The 14,877-nt window shown below is 40.7% G+C and overlaps 1 protein-coding gene across 1 annotated transcript; it reads right to left on the reverse strand.

Moving 5' to 3' along the window:
• Positions 1 to 1,272: 1,272 nt before the first annotated feature.
• LOC127762320 (alpha-aminoadipic semialdehyde synthase) lies at positions 1,273 to 14,664 on the reverse strand. Its single transcript, XM_052286796.1, has 26 exons — positions 14,305 to 14,664; positions 12,991 to 13,061; positions 12,644 to 12,907; positions 12,460 to 12,546; positions 12,241 to 12,370; positions 11,830 to 12,003; positions 11,534 to 11,613; positions 11,151 to 11,267; positions 10,713 to 10,788; positions 10,113 to 10,284; positions 9,649 to 9,745; positions 9,393 to 9,556; positions 8,751 to 8,805; positions 8,487 to 8,627; positions 5,110 to 5,427; positions 4,822 to 4,902; positions 4,501 to 4,566; positions 4,276 to 4,393; positions 3,970 to 4,099; positions 3,793 to 3,872; positions 3,300 to 3,458; positions 2,950 to 3,208; positions 2,389 to 2,497; positions 1,797 to 1,958; positions 1,634 to 1,703; positions 1,273 to 1,537 (listed from the first exon to the last, which is right to left on the reverse strand). Exons 2-26 carry the CDS (start codon positions 13,009 to 13,011, stop codon positions 1,482 to 1,484), a joined length of 3,186 nt encoding a protein of 1,061 aa, XP_052142756.1. The 5' UTR covers positions 13,012 to 13,061; positions 14,305 to 14,664; the 3' UTR covers positions 1,273 to 1,481.
• Positions 14,665 to 14,877: the final 213 nt, after the last annotated feature.

Genomic DNA, 14,877 nt, shown 5'->3' on the forward strand with positions numbered 1-14,877 from the left:
GACCGACGGGGAGGGGGCAATACGTGCAAAACCATTTTAAACTATTTTTTCTCTTAAATTATTTATCCAAATCATGATCCGATTGCACCATTAAATTTGTTGCAATTAAATCTTCAAAATAAGACCACACATGGATATATTCCGACAGAAATTTGTTTAGCTTATTACTGAATTATTTTAAAATGTTGCACGATGTTCCACCAAATATATCGGAATTATTTCACAGTAGATCAAAAATGTTTCAATCGTTTAAATTAGGTGTTGTTTCACCTTATATAAAAATAATGTTTTAGCAAATAGCGAAAGAATGTTTCAGTTCACTACAACATTTGATCCATACATAGTGAAACATTATAAGAACACTGGTGAAACATTTTTGGTGGAACAAGAAATGAAACGAATTCCCTTAATAGAGAGTTTTCAAAATATGTGGGTAATTTATTGCAAAAGAATATTTCAATTCACTGCAACATTAGATATATACATAGTGAAACATTGTGAGTACACTAGGTAAAATATTTTTTGTGGAGCAAAAAATGAAACAAATTCCCTTAATATAGGGTGTTGTCTATACGTCTTGTGACAGAAAATCCCACCTCCTATCATTCGAATTTTGGACCATTGGATATGCTTCAAGATCCGTGCAGACCCTTTTAACCCTAACTCCTCTCCTCATATGTTTGGGAGTTGGTTATCATGTGTCTCCAAAGAAATGATGAATCTGCTTTTGATGGGTACAACAGCTCTGTGTTGGTCCATTTGGTTGAGCAGGAATGGAGTAATTTTTGATAACAAGATGGTGTCTTCTCCTTTGCAAGTTATTACCTTAGTTATCCGATGGTTACATACCTGGGCTATCCTCCACCAATCGGGACTGCAGGATACTATTACGGTGGTATCTTGACGTTTGGACCAGGTGGCACAGTTTTTTTTACCCAGGAGCATGGGTGGCGGTCTAGTCTATGGATTGATAGCCACTAAGATATATGTTTCTATCAAACTTTTGTGCTTGGGAGATGTTGTGCTTGGGAGATGTTCTAGTTGTTTCTTTCTTCTTTTTCTAGCTGAGTGACGGTCTAGTCTATGGATTGATAACCACTAAGATATATGTTTCTGTCAAACTTTTGTGCTTGGGAGATGTTCTAGTTGTTTCTTTCTTCTTTTTCTGGTTGTGTGTATTTTATGCAGAGGCCGAGAGTGACTCGATTTAATTGTATCATCTTTATGTAATTAAGTTCTAAAAACTTTCTGCTGCCAACAGCGACGGCCTGATTAATCTCCAACGAGCTAGCTCACCTTTTTATTCAAGCTAATCGATGCTTTTTTTATTTTTTGATACGGATGTACATAGAAGGACTTCTACGGTACAATTTATTAGCGGGCATTGCTTAATTACCACACAACGGCAAATCAATTATTCACTGAAGCATATATATAGAGAAGCTACCACCATGCTACATTATACATATTGGGTCCGATTCTCAGGTCTCCACTCTCTCCGCCAGCTTGATACCCGATGACTCCAAGATCTCCAACGCTTCACAAAATCAAACGCACGTATCAGCAACCCACCGCCGTTGCTGGGTTCGATAACCATAAGCAACAAGTGGTGTCTGATTTGATTTGCACTTACCTGGAATGTAAATTTCAGGTTCCAGAGGCCTGATCACTCCTTTCTTTTGGATCTTGTTCTGGAGCAACAGCTGAAACATGAAAACGAGTATAATGAGTACAAGTTTCCTCTTTGATCAGGTATGCGTATGACAAGTGTAATGTGGTTCAAGAGAGCTACTTACCAGAGCTCCTATTGCTGCTGGTATTCCGACCGTGAGAGCCATGGCAGTGGTAGGCCTGCCATTTTCAACCTTTCCAAACTCAAGTAGGGTTGCTTGGTGCTTTTCGGTTGGTCGGCCATCGGGGTATTCCACCTCCACCTCATGGTGCAGCAGTACCATATCCTGAATTACATCACCAAAGCAAAAGCATTTAGCGTGTCAGTAATGGTTATCCTTAGAAGTTTGATGGAAAAGAAGCTTGTGAATTATGGTGGTAAAGCACAATCTGAAACAGAAATTCGGATAGATCACTGGGCTAGCAATCTACTAGAGATAATACTCCATGTGAGCAATAAAAAAAGGAACAAATGCACTTGTATGTAAAGTTCAGCTCTCTTTCAAGTTTCTTTTAGTTAAAGTCCACAATAAAAGAGTGAATATATTCTGAGACCTTGCCCGTTCAATGTAAAAAAAAATCAGCTCTCTCAGTCTCTCAAGTTCACTTTTGTATTGTGGAAAAAAGAGTATACTTTGATAATTTCATGAAATTTTCTGTACTGTTATATAAAATACATGAGATCGAAGGAGGACTGCTGATATGATCAATCCTCACCTGCTCATTGTGGATATAAGCCATTCTCTGCTCCATTCGCTGGCAAATCACATCAAATGCACTTGAACAGTTCTCTGGAATCTGTGTCTCCTCATATAATCCCAAGAACCTAGCCAAGAGATGATGTATTGTCACTTCTAAATTACCAGCAAAATAGCCATGCTTTGCTATGGGTAAAAGAAAATATATAATAATGTCATAGAGATGTTTGCTTATTTGAATACATGATATTCACTTGATTGAAACAAATATTAGACAATTATATAATATTAGAAAATATAAGGGACTAGTTTGCAAAAAGTACAAAAGTAGTGGTGGTGGCACCACTAGTGTCTTTTATAGTAGTATAGATAACAAAGAATTTCTTTTTTCTGGAAGACTTATAACAAAGAATTTCAACAATAATACTGCTTATTTCTAATATGTTCCTAAAATACTACTTGCACAAAGAGATTTATTGCATAATATTAGATGTAAACACAGCTGTGATCTTCATGGCAGTTTCTAGAAGAGGTGAAATGTGGTGAGCAATGTTAGAAAGCACAGGGTTCAGAAACTAACTTGATTGTTTTGACTGTCTTAGCAGCTATTTCCTTATCTTTGCAATGCCCAAAACTCAAGAGTCTGGAAATCAGTTCACCATCTTGTCCTCCAGAGACTTCACTATATTCCTTTCTGGCGGTTGTGGAGATGTTACAAGCATTGAAGAGTTCAACAAGAAAATCCCTGTATGTAGGGCGAGTAGTTTGTTGCAACAGTGGATGACTTGCAGCATCAAAAAACCCAATTTTCGCGAAGGTTGCCATTATCTCACTAAATCCTGTACAAGTGCAACAAAATTATTTGTATAAATGATATTTCCAGGGAAAATGAATGTCTCAGTTAAAACGAAACGGTACATCAACACTTGCCTTCATAACGAAGAGTAGCCCTGTACACAGTAGATGCTTCTTTGGAGATCCCATACAGGTCTCCATACATCAAGGAATTCCGGTTTGGCAAGTGTTCCAGTGCAAAAGCTGGAAGTTCTGGTAATCTGAGCCTCTTTGCGGATTCATACAATTTATCACCTGTTGAAGTTATAGGTAAATTCACCAATTGATATATGACAGTTGTATCTTCTTTCCATAATATGGATTCTCCTTTTCTTATTTTTATATGCAATTTTAAAATACTAAGATAGTTATACAAAGATACACTGAATAAACCAATTTTTTAGCAGTTTAAAAGCTAATTAGGTTCCATGCTGTAAAAACGAATGCTAGCCTGTGTCATACATCGCTTTTTAGGCACAAAGAACATGGATCAAGTACACATCAATTTTTGGTGAAGTATGTTTTTGTCAGTAAAACATACTATAAACTATGCATCTGTTTTTCCTTAGCAAATATTAACAAATATTACCATCTACATGGATGATTTCTCCATGAAATTTGTAGACAGCAGGGTTTCTCCCTGCACGGATGGCACCAGCTGGACTCCAACTACAAAAGAGGAAAAAGCAACCATGATTGTTTCTTGTAAAATCTGTTGCATGCAACATGGCATTGTTATTTCCAATATGGGAACATCATAGTTTACCTGAACTTATAAGCAAGTGGATTGTTTGCAGAAGCTGGAGATGGAAGTCCTCCACAAAAGGATGTAAATGACTTTATTTTCCCCTTCCGTGAATGTGCTTCGTCAATCATCTTCATTGACATCATATGATCTGCGTGCCATAAGCAATATTATAACTTGTTTGGACTAGCAAAATTACTCTATGATAAAATTACATTCTTTCTCGTTGCAGTGATAATGTTTAGTCATATCACATCCCCTAATAATTTGATGAACGTATGTACCATAACAAATGTACATGGTTGACCATGATATTAAGGAAAGTACCTATGCCAGGATCCAGGCCCATTTCACAGAGAATAGTTACACCAGCACCTTCTGCAGATTGTTCCAACTTTGTCATGGACTCATCAACATAGCTTGCAGTGACCAAGTGCTTCTTCATCTGTCATACAGGAATCACTGAATATCACAACGATGGTGGTTTGAGGCCTCCCATAAATCATCACAGATCCATACACCAGGGGAACACAAGGAAGTATAGAAGACTACCTCTATGCATACTCTTGCTATGGCAGCATGAAAACTGGCAGGCAGCAAGCTAACTACTACTTCAACCTGCAAGAGGAGGTAATCACTAAATTCTCTAATCGCTGGCAAGTTAGTACATTTAAAAACATATTTTCAAAATCCATTGCAACGCACGGGTATTTTGCTAGTTGCAAATGTAATTTGTTTGAAAAGCAACTCCAAGTTAAAATCTCATTATAGAAAGAAAAAAAATGGAAAAGAGGATTGAAGTCAGGTCAAAATTAATTCCCATGTGATTTGGCAGCCCCACTATGTTCATTATAATACCAGAATTGAAATTACCTGAGAAACAAGATTGGAAAGATTTTTAATATCTACAACATCGAGTTGAGCAGCTGTTGCATTTCTTATGCCATCAATTGTCTGCATATAGAGACAAAAATACATAAGAAAATGTAGTATTTTTCTAAAATTACCTTACAAATCTTGACCAAAATGATAGCATTCTGCTATTTCCATTGCTTATTGATGTACACAGAACATGTTGATAGTAACTCATGCAAGCAACTAAAAAATATGTATATATATAAAAAGGCTTAGTCCAGGAATGCACTGTGCTGTGAGAATAACCTCTTCTGCATCTTTTTGGTACAGGGACGCCACAATAACATGAATTTGGTCAATGTCATGATCGTAGGCACTGCTGCTGAAGATGTTTGAATAAGAAGCCAGAAACTCAGCAGCTGGTCGACAGACTCTTCCAGCTCCAAGAATTAAAACCTTTGACCCTTCTTTAGCCATGCTGTCATCAGTTCCACACTCATTGACTTTTCCTATCTTTAGAGATAATTCAATTTCTCTTCTGGCATTAGGATCTCCATGTGCATTAGCTAGAGAAGTCAAGGAATCAATAATCTTATCCAATGTAGCTGTATCATCTGCTCCTACCTGTAAAAGGACATGCACCATATAACTCAGAAAAAAAGTTGTACTAAAATGTTTGGCTTAATGCAATCCAAGGAGGATAAGACCAGTAACATGTTTACCAAGAAAATAATAAAACAATAATATCATGGTAAATACAAAAAAAAAAAAGTGGCATGAGTTACTGGATATGTACCCAAACAACAAAAGAAATTCAGGAATGCTATAATACAAAATCAGTTTGTCTTGTGTGATCTGGGTTTATAGAGTTTCAGATTTAGCCTAGTATTAAATTTACATCATTATTTGATATAGCATAATGTAATGATGTAATGTGTGGGTGACTTCCATTTTTTTTCTAAATAAAGAAGAATCAAACTACAACAAGTTGGTAAATGGCTTTTGAACTCGCCATGACCAAAGTGGGATTAGTCATGAATTAGCCACGAGAGCTAGAAGTTAAGGATTATCTGGCTTCTAGCGTGGTTTTGAATCTAACTTTTTGGCATGGTCTAATCCAGAACAATTGTAATTTGTCCTGTATTGATTAATGCCCCCCCCCCCCCCAAAAAAAAAAAAAAGAGAGAGAGAGAGACCCGCTGGAATATTTACACATTGAAGAAAGATTTTTGAAATTGATTGTAGGATTGTTAAAGTTCATCATATAGGGCTGCAAGATTCTGAGTTTTATGTAACTTGTTCACTGCATCACAGCTGCAAAACTCAAGTTCCAAAACAGTCATACTTCCTTGAGAGCGAAAAAAGGTCATACACAAAATTGAAGAAAAGAACAGAGTTCAGAAGAAGCATGAAAGGAAAAGGCACAAACTCATGGATGTCCATCCAGGATGATGATCAGTCGGAGTAGAAAGCAGGCAGAGCGTGGTGTACTCAGAAAGGGGAACGGAGATGAACTAGTGAACCTCTCCAATAATTGCATGAAGAATATCTGAGGGTTTATATCTGACTGCTTTTAGTGTAATGACATGGAAAGGTTCAGAGATTTGTTTGTAGTCATCCCCCGCATCGCCTCTCATGCGGGCGGCTCGGGGGGCGAAACCCTAGCTGCCCGCGACGCCACACCCTCTTCCCTTCCTCCACCTCACCGCCGCCAGAGCTCGCCGGCGGCAAAGCCAGCGGTGAGCCGGGAAGGCGGCGGCGAGGCCAAACAGCTTGGCGGAACCGTCCTTGCGCGAGGAGGACGGGGCAAGGCCGACGATGACGCGGCCGGAGGCGGAGACGGCGGGTCGGCTTGGGGCAGCGGATCCGGCACCTCTGTGGCCAGATCTGGCCCCCCCACCCGCGGATCCGGCCGGCGCGGTGGGCGACGCGGCGGTAGAGGCGGAGCAGGCGGCTAGCGGTGCGAGAGAGGACGGCGAGGCAGCCTGGAACCGGCGGCGGCACGGGTGTTGTCGCCGCGCTGATTTGCTGAGAGCCCGACGGCGCCGGCTTGCTCTGCCCGTGCTCCCGTCGGCCGTCGTCGCCGGTAGGCTGTGAGTTCGCGACGCGTGCGGGATGGGCGGGAAGGAGGAGGACGAGGCCGCGGGCCAAGGCAAGGCGGCGGCCGGTGGTGTGCGAGGTGGCGGTCGGCGAGGCTTTGGCCGGAGCGCGGCCATGGCCAGCGGTGTGAAGCTGTGGGCGGCGATGCTGCGCGAGGAGACCGGTGCACGCGGTCACCGAGGTCTTCTCACTTGGCAGCTTGAGCTACGGGGGCGGGTGGGCTGTGCTTGGGCGTTGAAGAGATAGCGTGGTGGTCCGGCGATGGTCGTTGTGCGGGATGGTTGTGTGGGGCTTTGTTCGGGAATCGCTGGCGAAAGCCTTGCCAGGCCATGGGCCGGCATGACGACGACGACGTCTTTAGGCGCCGTTCCCCTCGGAGGCGTCGTTTTGGCGTTGACCCCTCCTAGCACCAAGAACTCTTTACGTGCAATGGTAGTCATTGGTGGATTCCTGCAACGTCTCCGAAGCTCTACAAGCCTAGGGTGTTTGACGAGGCCTTCACAGACTTGGTTTCGCTCTTTGCTCCACGGCGGGTGTTCATCACTCTTATTTGGTTATTGTTAGGTAGAGTCGGAGCTGCTTTGTTGTTGGGGTGCGACGAAGCTTGGCAATGATGGCACTTTGCAATCTCTTTATAGGATTGTTGATGCTAGCTGTGAGGAGGAGTGGTCCCTTGGTATTTTGGGCTGATGTCCTTCGTGGGCGTCGCTTTTGTTTGTTCATTTTGGCGTTGGGGTAGTATCACAATGAAGTCGAAGCTGCTGTGTCACTTGGGTGACAAGCTCGGCAACGATAACATGTGTGTGTTGTCGTGTTGTCTCTATGGCAAGCTTGACCGATGCCTTGTGTTGGGCTCCGTCGTGGTAGCTTAGGTTAGGTTAGCTGTTGGTGTGGTGTTGTAGTTGTGGTTTTCACCCAGTTTTCCCTAATTAACTGAGCATTGTAAGGTTTGGTCCCGTTTTCTCCTTACAATAGGATATCTTCTTCTTAATATAAAACGTCGGCAACGGCCTGACCGTTCGAAAAAATATCTGACTGCTTTTGCACTAGTCATACTCCCTCTGCCTTTTTGCAGCAGAGATAGAGATGGGTGGGACCATGGGAATGGAACAGGAGCCCAGCACGTAATTCCAACCTCTGTCATTTGCTCCTTTTGTTCTTTATATCAACTTTTAAATTCGTAAATCCAAATATATAGGATCATCAAGAGCTACCATACAGTATTACTGCTAAGAAGGTTCCATAAGAAAAGACATAACGTTTCAGTTCTCAGACTATTTAGCTTTCTTGGCAGTAACAAAATTTGTTTTTTTTAATGATTGGTAGCAGGAGATTGATAATTTTAGGAACAGGAACAATTAATTTCCCAAGCTAGAAACACCATGTAATTTTGTTTTTTATCCTGAATAAGTGTGCATAGAAAAGAAAATGATTTCTTACTTCAAGCTCTGAATTTGACATGCCATCAATGAGTAGCAGATTGTTCCAAAAATAGCAATAATTAATTCCCAAACTATAGACGCCATATAATATTGATTTTAATTCTAAATAACTGTGCATCAAAAAGAAACATGTGTTCTTACTTCAAGCTCTGAGTATGACATATCATCAATGCTTTGCCCAACATCGCATCTAATCAAGTGAAAAGAACCTCCGGCTGTTTCAATAATATCCAGAGCTTCATTAATAAGGAACTTATCAAAGAGGTGGCCACTGAGAGACACCTGTTTCATGAACCAACAAGTTTTTAGAGAAAAAAAAACAATTTAGTCCCTAATTGCATACATCCAATAATAGTCAGACACAGATCATAAATGTACTGTAATACTAGAAAACTAGAGTCTAACCAGGCTGTTGTACTTCTTATCAGGTAATAGATTTGTTGGAGCTGGTGGCAACTCTCTGCACATGAACATATAGAAGAACATTAGGACCAGTAAAACATGCCTGAAGCTGGTAAAGCATCATAGTCTTAGCGATAAGCTATATCACAGAACACCAGGTAGAATGATAAAAACAGGAAACGATGGAACTCATATGCTACCAGCCTACCATGAGCTCACAAAAATAATAAGGGCCAATATTGTTTGTCTCTAGCATTAGATACTCATTAATCCATCACTGCCATAATCCATAAAAACATTCATTGACATATAGCACTGTTTACTAGCTTCCCCTGCCTGTTCACTTCAAACAGTTTGGTACATCTATATTTGTTTGAACAAAGCAGAAGAAGAAAACTGTGCCACTAAGTTTCTGCTTAATAACTAAATCTGCAGTGCTTTATTTACTAATTACGGGTAAAAGCATAAGACATGAGCAATCGAATATATCTCCTTTTTTATGTGAAATATATGTGCATCTTAACAAGATTAGCTATTTAGCTCATTCTGTCCTTCTAAACTATCAGGACACAAATACAGAATATCCAAGAGCAGTACAATGGTGACAATAAGGAGGAGAGCATAGACTTGGATTTTGAAACTTACATCATAGTCTTTCTCATCCGAGGAATATACTCATACAGAGAAGTGAGTCTGCCAGCATGCGCAATGCAAGCTTTTCTCAAGTGTGAAGGAAGCTCCAACAGTTCCTTAGCTGAGGCCAATCTAGCAACGAATTTGGATAATATGTCTCCAAAATGTTGGGAGGCCTACAGCATAGAAGTTCAGTAGGACAACAGTCAATGGAAAAGGTTTGTGCTTAAAACAAAGATACCCTTACTTATTCTATAAAAGAGCCCACCTCTTTGGAAAATTCTGTAGGGAGAATGTCAACGGCTAAGCAGATCACACCATTTCCTTCCATATCATCATGGCATGAATTAGTACAAGGATCATACCTAGACATGTGTATCAGTAATTTGTCAAAAGCCACAACTACTGAAAAGAAGCAGATAATTACAACTATAAGAAAGAGACCCATCAAGTATCTTTCTTTAGGGCACTTTAGCATTCATCATTATACATAGTTCTAATGAACTAAAATTCCTTATAGTCATTTCTCTTTTCTACCATGACAACACCTCTCCCCCCTTATTTACCCCGATGCCGGCAAAAGATCAGAGAATGACAAACAAGTTATGCATCCATAATGAACATCCAAACATAATTGTAACAGAAATTTAGGTATCGTCAACACAGCTTAGGATGATGTGAGAACTTGTTACGGAACTGTAAATTATACACAGCAGAAAGTTAGAACATTACCTGAAGAAAGGCCTCTCAATTGAAGTACTCTTGTTCACAAATTCTATGGTACCTCCAATGTCACAAGTTATATCAGAAATACCAACCAAAGGGCAACCATTCTTCATCAGTTGTTGTAACTGGTCAATGCTCAGTAATCGTGGAAACCTCCTCTCCCAGTACATGCAGTTAACTGTTGAAAACCAGATATAAATATTAGCATATATATTGTATATAGGTTAAACCTTGCAATTTCTTGCAACAAGTATCTGATTTATCTACTCCTGCAATAATTCTTTGCAAAGTCTTAGGTACACATACTGCAAACACCGCCTCATTAGATTAGAAATTTTTACAAGGCCTACTTCAGTTTTTATCTTACTGTTGAAGTGTTATATGCTATACAGAAGATCAGAGCCAGAAACTAGCTAAGCAACACTATAATTGTTCCTTCAAGATACAACAAATATATGTTTGAGAATGTCTTAGACATTACATAAAAAATCATATTCATTTCAGTCTGGCTTCACACATTACATATACATAAACACAATGGAATATTGTCAAACATCCTCTAAAGAAAGAATATTGTCAAACAAAAGCAATCGCCATAGACCATACCAATGGCAGATGCATATGGAGCAATCCTTTCATGAAAAACAGGCTTGTAGTGTTCTGGATGAGCATAATAGTCAGCCTGAAAAATGATACCAATTGGGAATTACAGTGATGCAGTTGTAAAGTAAGGGAATACTAATGAGATATTTAACAAGAATGAAAAAAAGTTTACGAGTAATATTTGAAATTAATTTTACGATAAAAGGAAAGTTTTAATCAATGTAATGAAAAATGGATAGCACAGAATTAAAAAATTATCCAAATTGCTTGATGGAATTAAGAAACAATGACCAATATTATGAGACAAAGGGATTACATTAGGACACAATAAGATAAGTTATATTATGTACACTAATACAAATACACACTGTAATTATCTCAGTATTTTGTAGCACACTTTAATTCATCTTATGTTTCTAAAATAAAAGAATTGTGGATTACTTTGTTGAAGCATCTGGTGGGATCCTTGGGAGTGACCATGTCTCTAGAAGAGACAACACAACCATACAGCTGGAATACTCTCTTGCTTGATTGTGGATGTTGAGACAGACTTCTAGCCTGAAAAATGAAACAATAAAGCATAATGAGGTGTCTTAAGAAACTAATGCTTATGTTTACAAATAAAATCAAATAGCTAAAGTATCCTATCATTTAGTTTTTTTAAAAAAAAAACAGAGTGAAACTAGATGTGTACTATCATTCCCACAAACAAAAAGGTGCTGGCAGAAACTACATTCAGTTCAAACAGGTCAAAAGAGAAACTTACGAAAACTACGATGCTTAGATAGTTAACACTAAAACTTCTGACAGAGAAGGAGTAATACCACAGAAAGCTCTGGAAGCTTCCCAGCATCAACAAAGCTATGGGGCAGTAACTTGAATATCTCTTGCGCACCCTGAGAAACTGTCGTGCATGAAGTTATATATATGTGAGGGATACAATGTTACAATGAGACCAATTACAGGTCTAAAGAGATGCTATTTTTCCCAGAAAGTAAGATTACGAAATGGGCAACAGCTAAGAACTTTTGTCTCTTCAAAGCACCACAATATATCCAAACAACGGATATTCCCAACTTGAGCTTATATGATGGGCAAAAAAAAAGGTACAGTAAATTACCATTTCCAGTTCCAGTGAATACAAATACTATTGGGCAAATTCCAGATGGAAGTCCAAATGTTGCTATCTCTTCACCAATGGCAATGACTGCAGCCTTGGCTGCAGCGAGTGAAGGATACATATGTGATTGCCCTAGAGAGAGAAATGGGGTCGAGTATCCAAGGCTCAAGTACCCTGAAATTTAAGGTGAAAAATGACCTGCTTGAATAATCCACAACACCAAACAATTACTTGTGAAGACTAAATGGTGCTTATGACGAAAAACTGCTACCTAAGATAGTATGTGCAGATAGCAGATTTGGGTGGCACTAGAATATCATATCATGTCAGTACATGAACTGAGAAATTAAGGCAAGCATTCTTCATATCATGTCAGTACATGAACTGAGAAATTAAGGCGAGCATTCTTACGTTGTCCGAGACCATGTAAGAAGTCTATCAGTCCAGCTCTCCCAGCAAATTTCCCAAATGCAAGCAATCTTTTCCCATCATCTCCAGCAATTAGCTCATAATCAAACAGGGATACTCTTTTTTCAAGGATCTGAGAATGTGACCTAGAAGTTTAGTACCTCCACAAAAAATGATTGTATCTGTTAACGGAAAACATGGATATAAGAATATGGTAGCTACCTCATCTAATAGTGGCATATTTTCTTTCTGGGCCTTATGGGTGTGAGAAAAGAATCCATATGCTCTATGTGGAAGAATCATCTCCAGCTGCATAAAGGAACATAGATAAGAAAAATTCATAATCGCGATACTGGTACAGGCTACGGTGCACAGTCGATTAGAGCATCGAAGATGGTAATATAACCTTTGGTTGTTTGATTCCTATAATAAGACCACACTCTGACAGGTCTTTTGAAATCTCACACCCAACATCCTCGTATTGAGCATCATGATGGATCCTCTTTGTACTTGGTTGCACGATAATCCGATTTACCCCAGTTCCCCTCTTGCCTCCTCCAAGCAGAAGGCGAGCACAATGGGATGGGGTTAATGGTGCTCTCCTTTCCCACATATTAGCAGTCTCGGCAAGAATCCCAACAACTCCATTGCCTAGTAATGTGTCACTGTTCTGTGGATGAAAATAAATACAGTTAGAATGTGAATGAACAAAAAACTGCATGGTTTGATGTCTGATAGGGCCAAGCAACATACTTCATTTCCCGCAGAACCCATAGAGAAGCCCTGTTAAGGTGCCACAGTGAAGAACCTGCTATTTACAATTCCTGAGAATGAAATGCATGCCAATCAGGGTATGGAGATTTACAACAAATGATTATAGTTGCAATTATATTTTACACAAACACAATTTAGAGCTTCTGGAAGTTGCAGCTTTTTCTAGAATCTCCAACTCCCGAAACAGTCTAGCTTTTCACCCAGATTCTAAGAATCATAAGCTATAGAGTCTAAAAAATGATTATAAGCCATAAGCTGCAAAACCCAGCTTTTCCACATTCTCACTAGCTGGCTACTCACCAACTACTTCTCAAATTCTCCAGCTTGTCAAGACTACACTCTATTGCTGAAATTGTCTTATTTTCCAAACATTTAATTTGAAGTTTGATCAACATGATCTAAATATGAAGGGAAATAGTTTCTTTTTGTTTCTTAAAAAAAGATAGAGAAATATCAAGTAGATGAGCTCTCGAACTGTTCCATTGTTAAACGGAACCCCTCGTTTAAACACTCATGTTGTCATGTGCCAAGTATCAATCAAATAATAAAAAAGCAATAGTGTAACGAGAAAGAGGAACTAAACATCTCCCTTTGTCTATAGGTGGAGACTCACAGTCTCTCACTGTGCACCATGGTCCACTACTCCACTCTGAGCCTCTGATGATGACAACCAAGGAATCTGAGGTCCTAATCAATGACTCCAAGAGGAAAACAATACTCATACCAGTACTATCTTTCCAACATGATTGACAAAACAGAACCGTTGATTCTTCATGGAATCTCCGGACGGACCGGACCTCGGAGACAAATGGCCCAACGGCCCCCAACTCCGCACCTCACTCGCACCCATGCCCTGTACGTTGGGGCAGGGATGATGATCAATAATTGATCATGATATGCTGCATTGCTACCTCCTCACAGGCTCCTTGCTGCTATACTATTACTGGCCTCACACTTTGTTTCTGGCCTTCTGTTCACAGCGTCTCTCGCTAAGCGAAACCGACGCGTAACTCGTAAGCGTTGGCAGGTGTCACACGCCGCGGGCAAATGCGCATGGACGCCACCGCCGCGGAGCACGAGAGGCTCGTGATCGTGAATCCGCGCCACCGCCTCCCCCAGCGGCCGCAATCCGGCCGCGCTACCCGGAATCCTCGCGAATGTCGTCCCGATCGTCTCCTACCCTCGGGAAATCCCCTCTCTCCCCCGCGCCGCGAATCCCCAAAACACACAGAGAAAAAAAAAAGAAAGAAAAAAAAAAAGCTCGGCTAGGTTGGTGATGGCGTCGTCGCGTACCTCGGATCGCCGCGGAACGGAGACGACGACGGAATCGTAGCAGGCGGCGGAGTGGAGGCGCAGCCGGAGGGATTCGAGGAACGGATGCGCTCCAGCTTCTAGTTTCCAAGGAGGTACTAGTAAAATAGGAAGGCGGAAGAAGAAGAACTGCGCGATTTGGACACGGCGGCTGCGGCGGCGCCACTGGCCGTGGGATGGCGACGCCGGGCCAACGACGCCACGGGAGAGGAAGGCGGCGTCGCTGGACCTGGACCTGGACAGGAGTTGGTTCTGGGCGGAGTGGAGGCGACGGCGACGAGGAGGACGGGGACGGCAATATGAAGCTGCAGCGTGAGCCGTGTATGGGGGCGTGGCAACAGTTGGCAAATTTGTCCTCTCCCCCCTTTCCAAGCATGACGGGGTGAAGGATTTATCCAGTGAGTCAGCGCCTCGGCGGAATTTCCACTTTCCAGTTGAAAAGTTTGTATTGTTTGACTAGTTTTTTTAAAAAAAAGTTATTAAAAAATAACATTGGCAGACGCATACGTAACGCTACACTAATACACTAACAAAAGCGTCTCCTAACATATGTTT

Source organism: Oryza glaberrima, chromosome 2 (genome assembly GCF_000147395.1).
Source record: "Oryza glaberrima chromosome 2, OglaRS2, whole genome shotgun sequence".
In the NCBI taxonomy this organism is placed as follows: domain Eukaryota; kingdom Viridiplantae; phylum Streptophyta; class Magnoliopsida; order Poales; family Poaceae; genus Oryza; species Oryza glaberrima.